Genomic DNA, 13,572 nt, shown 5'->3' with positions numbered 1-13,572 from the left:
GGCCTAGACTGTACGCTGTGCTGAACGAAACAATGACTTTTTTTCTCACTTTCTTCCCCCACATGTTGGTGATGGTTCCACAGGCGTCCGCGACCCTCCACCGATGCTATCATCAAGAAACAGAGCCACCTTCAGGTAAGTCACCAGTTCCCACCCCAAGGTAAGTCAATGGGAAGCCGGCTCTTCCAAGACTCCAAGGAACTCCAGTGCCCCAGCGGCCTTTCGTGGTCCCCTCGAGCCCTGCCGCGGACTGCCTGCTTGGTACGTGTGGCAACATGCTATAATGATGTTGTGCAAGTGTCACTGGGGCGGGAAGACATGTCATGGTCGACTGGTTGGTGTGACTTTGGTTGGTGGCACCGACGCTGGGTGCCTCCACCCCAAAGGTCCGCCGATCGGCCGCCTGGCACTGTTTTAATGCACAACACACTTGTACAACATCACTGTAGTGTGGAGCCGCGGGTACCGGGCAGGCAGCAGCGAGGCGGCGGGCCCAAAAGCCCAAATGCGTCAATCTTCAGAGCCCGATAGCGGGCCTCCCGAGCGAGCTGCACCGTTCTTACTGTAGCAATAGATAGTTCATACTTAGCACTAGTAGCATACAACGTAGAAAGGGCGGGGCACCAATAGTACGGCCAGGCCAGGCCCCCGACCACCCAATGCCGCCATTGGGGTCCATTGCGTCCGCGCGCCTTCGCACCACCAGAAACGTGTAGTCAGTACCAAATCGAGTCGAATGTACTAACTGGCGGGACGGTAGGACTGAGTAGAGAGACGTAGAATTTTTTCCCCAGAACCGAACCGAAGCAAAAAGCGAACTTTGCGCCTTTACTGCACTTCGGGGTTTGGACCTTGCGAGCCGATTTTTCAAGATTCGGATCAGCCAAAGTTTGTTCTATCTAACAATGTAAAAATATCGATGGAAAGTAGGTTGGGCATGGTGGTCATTTTTGGGGATTTTTGCCCCAGTCATTTGCATTACGTTCGACCTCGACCTCAAGTCCCCCCTCCACCCCACTTTTCGGCGCTTTTTCGATGTGACTATGTTTATAGACACTAATGAACATGTTTAGACCAATAAAACCATGGAAGTGCCGGATTCCCCCAATTATGCTGATTTTGCTGAATTCACATTGGCCGAAAGTCGACCCGGCTCTCGACATGGGGTCTACTTGGATTCACCACAACTGCAGAAAACAATCACACATATACAATAGAAGTAATTTTAAGCAAAATTTTCGGGATTCAAGGACGTGATGTTCGCGACACCGCGTCTTTGGGAGGCCTGGCTTGAGCAGCAGGAGTGAGATTTTGGGCTCAAACTTTGGATTTGAGCAAAACATTGAGATGGCTAACAATTGGAAAAGTAAGAGCGGTATAGATACTGTCCAACACAGAGCCAACCACCCCCTGAAAATCAGCCAGCCGGTGGCGATTTCGTAATGCACGGCCTACTTTACCTACCAGCGTCATAAATCAAAGATAAAACCCAGTCAGCTGCTAGAAAGCGCAAAGGAAGGGCAGGTGGTAGGTCAAGGGACTCGGTGGGAGGCCGTCGTCCGGAACCGGCGCAAAGTGCTCCCAACCCACCGATCTCACGATACAAGACTGTCAATCCTTTGAAACTTTGGCAAACAGAGTACAACACATATTAAACCAGGAATCCCGAGCGAGAGTGAACAATCTACGATGGTGGCCCCGAAAGTAGGCAGTGTATGGAATCCAGCTCAAATCGGTGCTCCAGCGGCGTCTCACGCGCGCTTCTCCATCTAGACCAACGGGATCGCGGCGCCGCGCTAGCCACAGGTGTTACGAACATAGAACTACTTGCTCCAGCAGAGGAATCGCCATGGAAGGTCCTCAGAGGCCATGCGCTCCGATATTCGGTGGATTTTCCGCCCAAACGGGCTCGGAGGCCCGAATCACCCAACTGGTCAAAGATCATGTCATAGCATGCTATATTTTGGCGTAAGACAACATTAAAACATGGAATCTGGTGATAAAGCGAATGTAAGGGCCTTCAGGGCTCCGAAACGCTGTGTTCTGTTACCTGTTGGCAAAGTGCCACGATTTGACTGTGAACCAATTTCCGTACTCAGGGTCCACTAGAGGTTGCACCATTCAAGCCACAGCTATATGGAACCAGCGCACACTAGAATCGCCTGCGGGCGGCGATGGAACCAGGTGAGGAGCCGCAGGAAGGGCGTATTCATGGGCTGGACGAGAATTCAACAAAACGACCATGATGTACTTCTGGGGTCGTAGCCCCGATGCCATCCGTTTTCAACCATGTTTCCGACGTTTGGTATGCATGAATATACTACTGAAGCTCTAGGACGGCCGGGAGACCTCGCTTTCGGTCAGAAACCCAGGAACGCCTTTTGTTCACCTGAAATCGCGACAAACCCGCCCAGCGATATTGAGCTCGTTTTTACCACCATCCAAAGCCTCCAGACATGGAATTACGTGTGGAAAACCGTATTCCAGAAGAGGGAGATGTAACAACAAGATGAGTTGGAGATACGAGGTCAAGTGCAACCCGGCCGAAACGACACCGAAAACCTGACAGCTCGCCGTTCACGCCATGTACACCCTAAAATCCTCCTCCCACCACACGAGCACAGTTGCATAGTAAGGAAAGAGCAAATTCCAGGTGTTCGGCCAGCTTTGCAGCAGTCTTGGCCAAAATATGTCAACCTGGCCCCAAAAGCCGACTGTGCCGATCTCGGCTCCAATCATAATTATTTTTTCACCGACACGCTTTCCCGCATATTGGAGACGGGTTAGATGATTTGCCATCATCAGACCGTCGATTATATCCTCCTGTATGGGTGAAGTGCAAACCACCCCTCAAAAACACCGATTTAGAGGGGTCGCAAATGACCATCTTCCCGTCGACTTTATCCCGCTTCACCACTATCAGTATATTGCCGACATTGTAAAAACACAAAGTACAGCCGAAAGTGGAGGTTTGTACATGCTTTGTCGAAATGGGATGGGTTGGAAGGAAAATTTTTCCAAGTTCGAAAAAATTCGAGTTTCAGCCTGGTGACTTCCACTTGAGACTTTTATGACCGACGAACGATTGTAACCCACATTAAATTTGCATGGGAAATCCGAAAATACCATCCGCGAGGTGATGGCTCGTGTCTACTCGTCAGGGCAAATCGCTTGTTTGAGCTTCAGGCCACGCCAAGTGCTCGGAGCGCCGTTTTTTCAAGCGCAATCGAGTTTACACGATATTATAAGGATACCCTTTTGGAATTTCCGCCAGAAACAGCTCAGGTCGGGCAGGGCACCCGAGCGAAGCCCGCCAGCGATTCCAGTCTCTGACCTTCCCTCCGCCCCATCTCCACTCAAAAAAAAAAGACGTTTGCACTGTTGCTTGTTTTCGGTGGAGCGCCTCCAATTGCCAATAAAATTACTGTAGTTGTTACCTTTGTCGTTTTGACTATCAAGTACGGAGTGAAATGCATTGAATGAAGAGTCAGTCGTTTTTTTTCAACACAACCAAAACCACTACACGATGGGCGATCAAGTCAAGCTGTACCTCGACAAGCTCGATGCTGAGCTCAACAAGTATCCCTTCATGATCCGCCTCCAGGACCAGACCAAGGTGCCCAAGGCCTACCTTGCCATCGGTACGTCCCTTGTTTTTTCCATTCGACAGCTGACGTTGCATCAGAGCTCAAAGCGAGGGTGGGAAAGGAAGGAAGAGGAAGCTGTGAAAAAACGGGATAAAAAAAAAAACAAGAAAAAAAAAAGCGCCTTGTAAAAGAGCCAGCGGTACAGTGTCATTTCGCGAGCAGGGAGGTGGAAACGGGGTGATTTCCAGATGAAGCGCAGAGTCTCCTTGCATGGACAGCGATGGAACGACGTGCGAATGTCTTTGAGACATGGCTGAACGAGCCACTTCAGCAAACCAAAAAAAAAAAAAAAAAAAAAAAACGCATTTTTCTCTTTTTTTTTTCCTGTTTTCTTCTTTTGTTGTGTCTCTCGATGTCTGCGGTCGAACGCATTGCACGGGGGGAGCAGCAACAGTACGCTCTTGGTGCAGAGACAGGGAACGCCGAGCGTCAGTGGGGGGAACGTTGTCCGGCTCCCAGCAAGCCAATCTGACGCCAAGAACGGTTTTTATTTATTTTTTGGGCTTTTTTTGCTCGTTTTTTCCAAACCATACCGTTTGTGGCAATCGTTGGTGCTGTGGCGAAACGGTGGATGGCGTTTGTGAATGCAGGTTGGTTGCATTCGACTTGTTCACGTCGCTGACGTTCGACGGACGTCAAGAATGAAAAAAAAAAAAAGCGGGCTGGAAAAAAAAAAAACATTTAATAAGGAGAAAAAAATGAAACAAATTGAAAAAATGCAAAAAAAAAAAAAAAAAAAAAAACATACCTCGAAAAAAAAATGAAACAACCAAACAACTAAAACACACATACATTTGTAAACACTGTTGCTGAAGTGTAGAGTGCAAGTTGGAAGCCTTGTTGTTGTTGTTATTGCTGTTGTGGGTTGAAGCATCACAGAAAAAGAAGACGCGGGTCAATGACGAAATACACACTCAATGAAAAAACAAAACAAAAACAAAACAAAAACGCACTCTCTCAAACTGACGCATTTGGCCGTTTCGACAACTTAAATAACTGGGACACTCGATTCTGATTTTTTTGGCTACGTCGCATTGCTCTCGTTTGGTTTTGATGTTGCTCTTCAGGTGGCTTCCTTCTCATCCTCCTGTCGCTCTCGGCTGGCCTCGGCGCTCAGCTTGTCTGCAACATTGTCGGCTTTGTCTACCCGGCATACGCCTCGTGAGTCCCCATGTTTGCTTGGTGTTCATTTGTCATGCAACAATCACCTTGCCAAACTAATCTTTGTGCTCTTTGCGAACACACTCATCGCAATTCACAGCTTCAAGGCCATCGAGTCGACAAACAAGGACGATGACACGCAGTGGCTGACCTACTGGGTCGTGTTCGCCTTCTTCAGCCTGCTCGAGTTCTTCAGCGACATCATCCTCCACTGGCTGCCCTTCTACTACCTCATGAAGTTTGTCTTCCTCGTCTACCTCATGCTCCCCACCCTGAACGGCGCTGCCCAGCTCTACCAGAACGTCATTCGTCGCTTCCTCCTCCAGAACCAGGCCGACATTGACCACGGCATCAGCAAGGTTCGCGGCGCTGCCACCAGCGCTGCCAGCTCTGCTGTCCAGAACGCCAACAAGACCGAATAAGGTTGTGGAAGATGCAACCAACCCAAAAACCTAAAAAAAAAAAAAAAAAAAATCCAGCTCAGCTTCCGCTCTATCGCATGATATCAGCCTCGCCCGTGTGTGATTGAGGTTGCTCTACTGTACTGTTGTTCATTCGCTTGTTCACCCCGTTGATGTTGATAATGCATGCGGTGTTTTCTGCCGGTTTTGCCAGGTGGTCGCTTTTTTTTTTCAATTGCCTTTTTGTTTGGTTTGGTTTGTCGCTTTCGGTGTCACATTACAAAAGCTAGTTTTTATCCATTGATTGTTGAGCATTGGATTGTGTTTGGTAGCAGTGTTTGTGCAGAAAACGAGTGTTTGGAGTGCCGCTCAAACGAAAAGTGCCCAATTCTCTGTGTTGTGTGAGCCTGACTGTCGTCACGCGGGCAGTGCATGTATATTTTCATCTACTGTATATGTTGGGAATGAATGGGGACGGCTCCTGTTCACAAGGAGGTCGGAATAAAAAGTGAAGTTTGAGCCAAACAATGAAAGCGAATGGTCCTCTTGAAACTGGTGGAATCGGCTCGTTATTAAGCACCAAACTCATAGCGTCGAGCACAGAACGTGCAAAACGCAAACCACCGTCACCACACTCTGATCAATATCATGCATTTTAATTTATTCACAAGAGCTGAAGCCCAACAGAGACCTCCACGACTCAATACATTGGAGCAAACGATCGCACTCTTTTTATCGGACAAACCGAGCACAATCAACCTATATTTCCAGGCATGTCCTACGCAATGGGCAACTAAAACAATTTGTCTACTCGAAATCACCAAGCGGCGACGGCACACCCGGGTGCATGCAGGTAGTACATCGATACGAAACCTGAGGCTTGAAAACCAAAATTCAATACCTCGAGTCATTCCGTCGCACGTTCTCGCACTGCCATAGTCTCGTGTTTCCAACCGAACTAACACAAACTCAACAATCACCAACAATTCCCAACCTTAGAAACAACCCTACTGAATGAATGCAACGCACTCCTTCCTCTACAACTTCACAATGTCGATTGTTCGTGTCGCTGGTTTGGACCAATTCCGTGCTGCTGCCGAAACCGCCAAAGCCGCCAATGCCGGCCGCCTCTTTGCCCTGTTCTGTGGCTCCAAGGATCCCGCCACTGGAAACAGCTGGTGCCCGGACTGCGTCGCCTGTAATGCAACTCCATACACTTCCAAAAAAAACCTCCGTTGATGGTTTTCACCTTTCACACTCACATCCTCCTGCGTTATTACCCTCTGTCCAATTCTGTGCGCTCGTTCTCAACCACAGCCGAGCCGCACATCATGAAGGAGTTTGGCAAGCAGACCGATGCCACTCTGATCTACTGCACTGTCGGCGAGCGTGCCGAGTCCGTGACCTTTGAACCGCGTTGTCTGAGGCTGCTGCTGCTGGTACGTCACTGACTCTCGAGTGTTTCTGTACCTGTGAACATTCTACAGATGGAAGGACAGCAACAACGTCTTCCGCAAGGCTGCCGATCTCCGTGTGGCGTGCGTTCCTACGTTGCTCGAAGTTGACACTGTAAGTTCAGCACCAAAATTCGTACTCGAATATGCGCTCATAAACTCAATTTCTCACCCAAAACAACAACCAATTGTAAAATGATGCACAGAAGCGACGCCTCAACGACGCCCAGTGCCAAGACCCCAAGCTGGTTGCCATGTTCTTCGAAGAGGAGGATTAATGATGGATGTAAAACTTGCCTTCCGCACAATTCAATCCTTTCCAGTTCTCATGCAACCAACTACCTTCATAATGCACCCATCACGCAATGAATGACAAAGCTGAACAATTGAAACCTTTGGCAAACTTTCTCTTTGACATTCAACCAAAAAAAAAAAAAGAAGCCATGCGCCACACTCAACCAAGTCCGAATGCCTCACGCTTAAGGCTTGCAGCGATCAATGTTGCGGGGATAGAAGCAGACATCGCGAATGTGGTCTCGGTTGAACATCCAGGTGAGGAAGCGATCAAGACCAAGACCGTAGCCACCGTGCGGGCACGTGCCGTATCGGCGCTGGTCAATGTACCAGTAGTACTCTGCGGGGTCAATCTCCTCCCGACGGTACGCGGCCTCGAGCTCCTCGAGGTTCCAGATACGCATGGATCCACCGACAATCTCGCCGACGCCGGGCATGAGCATGTCAACGGACTCGGTGAGACGCTGGTCCCCAGCATCGCGCTGCATGTAGAAGGCCTTGATTTCGCGGGGGAATCGCATGAGCAGGATGGGCTCGCCAATCTTGTCCGTCATGGCGCGCTCGGGGGCTTCCGGAATGTCCTCGCCAAACTCGTAGAAGGTGCCGTCGGGCTTTCGGACGTCGTTCTCCTTGAGCCAAACGATGGCATCCTTGTACTCCATGCGGCGGAAGGGGCGCTTGGGGGCCTTAAAGTTGGGGTTGAGCTCCTTGAGCAGACCAGCGTACGGGGAGGCAAGCACGCGCTCCACAACGTCGCAAACAAGGTCTTCCAGCTTGTGGAGAAGCGTCTCAAAGTCGAGGAAGGGGCACTCGGCCTCAATGTGCGTGTACTCGGTCAGGTGGCGACGAGTGCGCGACTTTTCAGCGCGGTACGACTGCGCAATGCAAAAGACGTCACCAACAGCGGGAATGGCCGTCTCGAGGTAGAGCTGCGACGACTGCGTCAAGTACGCCTCCTTGCCAAAGTAGTCGAGCTTGAACAGGGTCGAGCCGCCCTCGCACATGGTCTGGACCAGGGTCGGAGGGGTGACCTCAAAGTAGCCGCGGTTGAAAAAGTGCTCGCGGAAGGCCTGGGTGACGACCGATCGCAGCTTGAGGATCTTGGAGTACGTGTCGGTGCGCAGCACAAGGTGGCGGTTGTCGAACAGCACGTCGGGATCCGACTCCTTGTTGAAGGCGTGGTCGAGGCCACCAGCAGGGGCAGTGCCCATGAGTTCCCAGTAGTCGGCGGCGAGTTCGTGGCCGTCCGGGGCCTGCGAGTTTGCGTTGGAGAGGATGGCAAACAAGACCGAAAGAAAAAGAAGAAGAAGAAGAAGAAGAAAAAACAAAAAACAGGGAAAAAAAAAAAAAACCCGACACAATCATGAGTCGAAAAGCAAACAGCGCACCAGAGTGTGGTCAAGCAAAACAACGACGACATACCGTCTTGCCCTCAGGAAGCTCCTTAATAATACCAAAGACAGAGACAGTGGACTCGGTTTCAAGCTTGACAGCTTCGATCGTGCGGCACTGTTCCGAGCGCAAAATTCATCAGCACCCCGAGAAACACCACCAGTACAAACAAAAAACACACACACAGCAGCCGTGCATGACTCACCATGTCACCGGTAAGCAGGCATTGGAGGTAGCCAGTGCCGTCGCGCAGAACGAGGAACATCATGTCCTTGCCCTGGCGGCGCAGGTTGTGCAGCCAGCCCTGGACCTTGACACGGGTGCCACGGTGGGCAACAGTGTCACGGAGCTTGATCTGGGGTGTGTGTGGGAGTGGGGTGATGATGATGAATACAAAAGTCAGTGACAAGAACATTGCACAGTTCTGCCAGGCCTCCGACATTCCATCTGACAACTCACGGTTTTGGCAGCAGGAAGATCCTTGTTCTGGGTGATCTTGATCTTGCTGGCCTCCTCCAAGGCCTTCTCACGCTTCTCGGCGTCTTCGGCCTACACAAAAAACCCCAAACAAAGAACCGCAAATGACATCGCATGAGCTTTCAGTTATGTCACGACACCCGTTGTTGAGCGAGCATGGACAGCCCACACGGCTTCGTCACACACAACGCAGACCAGCACAGACACAACGAGATTTCGACGTACGTCCTTCTTGGCGCGGGCGTCGGCCTTCTTGAGCTCGGTGGCAAAGTTCTTCTTTTGCTTCTTGAGTTGCGAGTCCGACAGCTTGTCCCAGCGGGGGCCGTCTGCGGCCTGCCCGTCGAGGAAGATGACGACGTTGGCATCCGGGCCACCTGCACGCAGGGCCTGCATGACCGTCTTGAAGGGCTTTGCCTCAGAGCCGTCGCCGGACTCGTCGCTGCCAGCGCGCTCGGACGTGTAGAAGACCTTCTCTTCAGCCGGGGCTGCTGCTGCTGCTGCTGTTGTTGTTTGCAATGTCAATCATGACACAGACACACATCCACACATCACCAAACAGTCAGAACAAGGTCACTGCGCGAGACAATGGCTGGGAGAAGTCGAGATCTTTTTGTTTTTTGGTTTTTTGTGTGTCTTTTTGGTTTGATCGACATTACGTCATGTCCGTCGCAAAAGCGAGGGGGCTTCCAACACAGTCACTCTGCCAGTGCACAAAGGCAAACAAAGGGGAGTCTACTGAGTGTCTGTCGTAGGCGAACCGACAAGACGGAGAACGAAAACGAGAAATGCTTTTGAAACGAAAAATCAAATACAAAAAAAAAAAAAAAAAAGAGCAAAAACACGAGGAAATGGATTTTGCTGTGTTTTGCATTGAGATCACACTCGCTGGCCATTTGGAAGAAGCAAAGGGGAGGAGAAGGAGGTGGGGTTTGGGTGTGTGTGGAAAAGCAGTAGTAACAACACCCGCGCATTGATGATGGGACAGACAACGACCACACACCGGATGTCGATGGAGCAGACATGTTCACAATGGGATTTGATAGGACAGGGAAAAAACAAAAACAAGAATGATCTCATTCTGTCATTCGTTGTCATCGTCCAGAGTGAGAGACAAATACGAATGCAACACATACATCCATAAAACACCTGAAAACAAGTGCAAATGCGAATGCAGAAACCGCTCGGAGCTTTGACCGGGCCAATCCTAATGCAATTCCAGTCAGTCTTCTTTTGTTTCTCCGTTTTCTTTTAGCTTCTCCACTCGTTTCCCCCTCTGCACATTTTCTTTGATTTGCTCTTCCTGAATACCCGCACAAAAAACATGGGCAAGCTCAACGTGCAAAAGCTGCGCTACCTGAGCCGGGACGAGTTTCGCGTGCTGACTGCGCTCGAGATGGGCTCCAAGAACCACGAGGTGGTCCCGACGACCCTCATCTCCCACATTGCAGGCCTCAAGCACGGCGGCGCTCGCAAGCTGCTCATCGAACTCACGCGCCACAAGCTCGTCGCCTACGACAACTCCAAATGTACGGTTTGGTCGGCGTCGTTCGCTGAGCTGTTTGCGTAACTTTTGTCCACATGGAAGCGCACAAAACTCACATTTCCTCCCCCCCCCACCACCACCACTGTAGACAGCGGATATCGTCTGACATACCCAGGATACGACTACCTGGCGCTCAAGACCATGGCCAATCGCAACAGCCTGAGCTCCGTGGGCAACCAAATCGGTGTCGGCAAAGAATCTGGTACAGGAAACCATTATTGTTGAACGACGTCCCCTCCACCGCTAGCTGGCTGACTTGGATGCATTGCTTACACACGAACAGACATTTACATTGTGGCCAATGAGGCTGACGAGCAGATGGCGCTCAAACTTCAACGGTAAATGTTGCAGACACTTTTTTTGTTCTCATCATCCTCCGTTCCTTCGACGCTAACAACCACCTTTTTGCTTCTTGCAGATTGGGTCGAGTCTCTTTCCGTAAGGTCAAGGAAAAGCGCGACTATCTTGGCAAAGCGACGTCGGCGTCTTGGCTCTACCTCTCGCGACTCGCAGCGACCAAAGAGTTTGCCTACATGAAGGCGTTGTACGACCACGACTTTCCCGTGCCCAAGCCCATTGACTTTAACCGACACTGCGTCATCATGCAGCTCGTGAATGCCTATCCTCTGTACGTGGCTTCTCTCTTCATTTCACAATTCAGTCCAAAGTTTGGACCATTTTTTTTTTTTTTGCGCTCACCTTCTCCCACTTGTATTCTCAACCCTTCAGCACCCAAGTTCAAGAGGTGGGCGACGTGCCTCGCTTGTACAATGACTTGATGAATCTCATTGTGCGATTAGCCTCGTACGGCCTCATTCACGGCGACTTTAACGAGTTCAATTTGCTCATTGACGACGAGCAGCGAGTGACGCTGATTGATTTCCCCCAAATGGTTTCAACATCACACGAGAATGCCGAATAGTACGTGCCTGTTGAACGTGAGCTGTGCTTTCTGCCCTGAATTTGTTCCTCTCATTTTGGCTATTTTTTTTTTTGTCTTTGTGTGTTTTGTGCTTGCTCGCTCCTTTCAGCTACTTTGACCGAGACGTGACTTGCATTCGCGAGTTTTTCGCTCGCAAGTTCCACTACGAGGCGGCCTATCCTCGCTTCCGGGACCACACCACTCGCGCCGTAAACCTGGACATTGATTTGTCTGCTAGTGGGTTTTCCCGCGCTGATGACGAGCTGCTGCAGCAAGCGTTTGCCGCTCGCGCCGCTGCTCCATCTGGAGACGATGACCACCAAGATGACGACGACGATGATGATGACGACGAAGAGCTCGATCCCACTCAATTGGGAAGCGCCAGTGATGAGGACGACGATGAGGATGATGAAGCGAGCGCCGACAAGACACGAACGGCCTCTTCCTCCTCCTCTGCTGCTGCTGCTGCTGCTGCTGCTGCTGCCGCCACCTCAAGCAGTGCTGCTCCAGTCGAGCGCGTGACCATCAGTCTCACGGATGCCAATGCTGCGGCGAATAATGCCAATGTCCCCGCACACTCCCTCCACCTGTCGAAGCAGTGGCTGAACAGCATCAGCAAGGACATGGTCAGCCTGTCCATGTTGCACGATGCAGAGGGAGAGCCGATTCTGGCCATGCCGCTCCCAGATGCAGAGCTGCCCGCAGATGTTGTCGCTGCCATGGCAGCCGCTACTTTGGCCGCGGCCGCCGCCAGCAGCAGCAGCAGCAGCAGCGAGCCAGCATCTGCCGATGCAACAGACCCTGCAGCCGCTCCGCAGCAAGTCGAACCCGTTGCTGCTACCGGCGCGCCACAAAGCCTGGTCGCGCAAGAGGACGAGCAGCTGCCTGAAAATGGCAACAAGAATTTCAAACCCTTCCGAAACGGCGCTCCCACGACAGCCCCTGGTCGTGCTGGGCGAGCACCAAGCACAGCCTCCAGCACGCTTTCTGTGGATCCCGATCAAATTCGCGCCCGCGTCAAGCGACAGCTTCACAAGAAGGCCGCCAGCGAAGTGCGAGTCAAGGATTCCAAGAATGATGCTAAAAACCGCGATCGTCGTCGAACCAAGATGGAGGCACGGCAGGGCACGGAAGAGGCTGATTGGTGATGCATTTCTGCGTGCTGCGTGCTGGTGACTGTGGATTGTTAAGTTTTCTCGTTGTTTTTGACTTGTATTGAACGGGTGTGCTGAATAACCAATACATTCAAGCACACTGTTTCTCTTCTTTAGCAGTTCCATTTGCTGTTGCGCCAGTTGTTTTTGCCACCGAGATCAATCTACAGCATAGAAACAGCAGTGTTCGGGTTGAAAAAAAAATAGTGTTCTTTACAATAACAGTCGACGAAAGGGTTTCACGCATCCAGGCGCGACAAAACACACTCAAGCGAAAACAATCAAACAATAAAGGACACTCTCAGGATGAATAACAGCATCGGCGATAAATGGGGGGGGGGAATATCGAAACAACAACAACAACAACAACAACGACAACAACAATAACAAAAAGTAAAGTTCATCAACAGTTCCGGGTGTACTACAACCCGCCAAAGGAGAAAGCGAGGCATTCATGGTTGGAAACGACCATTGGCGTTATCTGTTCAATTGCCACGAGTGGTGGCAAGCTCAGCCTCAAGGCGAGCAATGGTGGCTGCCATTGTGGTCTTTTCAGCAACGAGCTCGGCGACCTGGGTGGAGAGTTCGTCGATGAGCTGACGGCGGCGATTTCGGCAGCGGGCGGCAGCCTCGCGGTTGCGAAGGCGCTTGAGCGAACGCTTGTCGATGGATCCCGAGGCCTGAGCGGGGACATCGGAGCTGTCCGAGGATTGCGACAGCTTTCGTTGACGAGTGGACGCGGAGGAGGTTGCGGCAAGCTTGGCGGCAGCACCCGACCCGGCAACCTTGCGAGCGCGACCCTTGGGCGTCGTCTTGGTCGCCGAGGTTGCAGCGGTGCCGTTGTACTCGGGATCGGACACGTCCATGTCCTCGCTGTCAGAGCCTTCAAAGTTGCCATCTTCCTCGGCATCGCTGCTGTCGTCGGATCCGGCAGGGGCGTCTTCCTCCATCAAATCCTTGAAGATGTCGTCTTCCTCTTCATTGTACAGGCAGTACTCATCAACCTCCAGCAGGGGCTTTTGCAATTCCGCATCCACCGTGCTCGATGACGAGGCAGAGACAGCCAACGAAGTTGCAGAGGCAACCGCAGCAGCAGTAGCAGCAGCAGCCGCCGCCGCCGCCTCAAC

At 51.4% G+C, this 13,572-nt stretch overlaps 6 protein-coding genes across 6 annotated transcripts; 4 read left to right on the top strand and 2 right to left on the bottom strand.

Annotated features, from left to right (window-relative positions):
• Positions 1–62: 62 nt before the first annotated feature.
• Positions 63–568, top strand: CAOG_02717 (hypothetical protein; the record flags this gene model as incomplete). The annotated part of the gene is made up of 3 exons (XM_004349417.1): positions 63–135; positions 208–261; positions 450–568. The coding sequence occupies 3 exons, from the start codon at positions 63–65 to the stop codon at positions 566–568; spliced, it is 246 nt and encodes an 81-aa protein (XP_004349467.1).
• Positions 569–3,485: 2,917 nt separating this feature from the next.
• On the top strand, positions 3,486–5,509 carry CAOG_02716 (receptor accessory protein 5). Its single transcript, XM_004349416.2, has 3 exons — positions 3,486–3,641; positions 4,715–4,808; positions 4,909–5,509. Exons 1-3 carry the CDS (start codon positions 3,527–3,529, stop codon positions 5,228–5,230), a joined length of 531 nt encoding a protein of 176 aa, XP_004349466.1. The 5' UTR covers positions 3,486–3,526; the 3' UTR covers positions 5,231–5,509.
• Positions 5,510–6,239: 730 nt separating this feature from the next.
• Positions 6,240–7,066, top strand: CAOG_02715 (hypothetical protein). Its single transcript, XM_004349415.2, has 4 exons — positions 6,240–6,407; positions 6,527–6,605; positions 6,697–6,778; positions 6,870–7,066. The coding sequence occupies exons 1-4, from the start codon at positions 6,260–6,262 to the stop codon at positions 6,939–6,941; spliced, it is 381 nt and encodes a 126-aa protein (XP_004349465.1). The 5' UTR covers positions 6,240–6,259; the 3' UTR covers positions 6,942–7,066.
• CAOG_02714 (nars-prov protein) lies at positions 7,019–9,879 on the bottom strand. Its single transcript, XM_004349414.2, has 6 exons — positions 9,827–9,879; positions 9,052–9,326; positions 8,809–8,898; positions 8,555–8,704; positions 8,380–8,466; positions 7,019–8,210 (listed from the first exon to the last, which is right to left on the bottom strand). Exons 1-6 carry the CDS (start codon positions 9,846–9,848, stop codon positions 7,143–7,145), a joined length of 1,692 nt encoding a protein of 563 aa, XP_004349464.1. The 5' UTR covers positions 9,849–9,879; the 3' UTR covers positions 7,019–7,142.
• Positions 9,880–10,062: 183 nt separating this feature from the next.
• CAOG_02713 (RIO kinase 2) lies at positions 10,063–12,546 on the top strand. Its single transcript, XM_004349413.2, has 6 exons — positions 10,063–10,352; positions 10,458–10,571; positions 10,653–10,707; positions 10,788–10,997; positions 11,099–11,290; positions 11,401–12,546. The coding sequence occupies exons 1-6, from the start codon at positions 10,148–10,150 to the stop codon at positions 12,437–12,439; spliced, it is 1,815 nt and encodes a 604-aa protein (XP_004349463.1). The 5' UTR covers positions 10,063–10,147; the 3' UTR covers positions 12,440–12,546.
• A 384-nt stretch (positions 12,547–12,930) lies between these two features.
• CAOG_02712 (hypothetical protein) lies at positions 12,931–13,395 on the bottom strand (the record flags this gene model as incomplete). The annotated part of the gene is made up of 1 exon (XM_004349412.1): positions 12,931–13,395. The coding sequence occupies one exon, from the start codon at positions 13,393–13,395 to the stop codon at positions 12,931–12,933; it is 465 nt and encodes a 154-aa protein (XP_004349462.1).
• Positions 13,396–13,572: the final 177 nt, after the last annotated feature.

The sequence above is a fragment of the Capsaspora owczarzaki genome (genome assembly GCF_000151315.2).
Source record: "Capsaspora owczarzaki ATCC 30864 unplaced genomic scaffold supercont2.3, whole genome shotgun sequence".
NCBI lineage: Eukaryota > Filasterea > Ministeriida > Capsasporidae > Capsaspora > Capsaspora owczarzaki.
The sequence above is the reverse complement of the archived record's forward strand: the minus strand, read 5'-3'. Positions and strand labels throughout refer to the sequence as shown.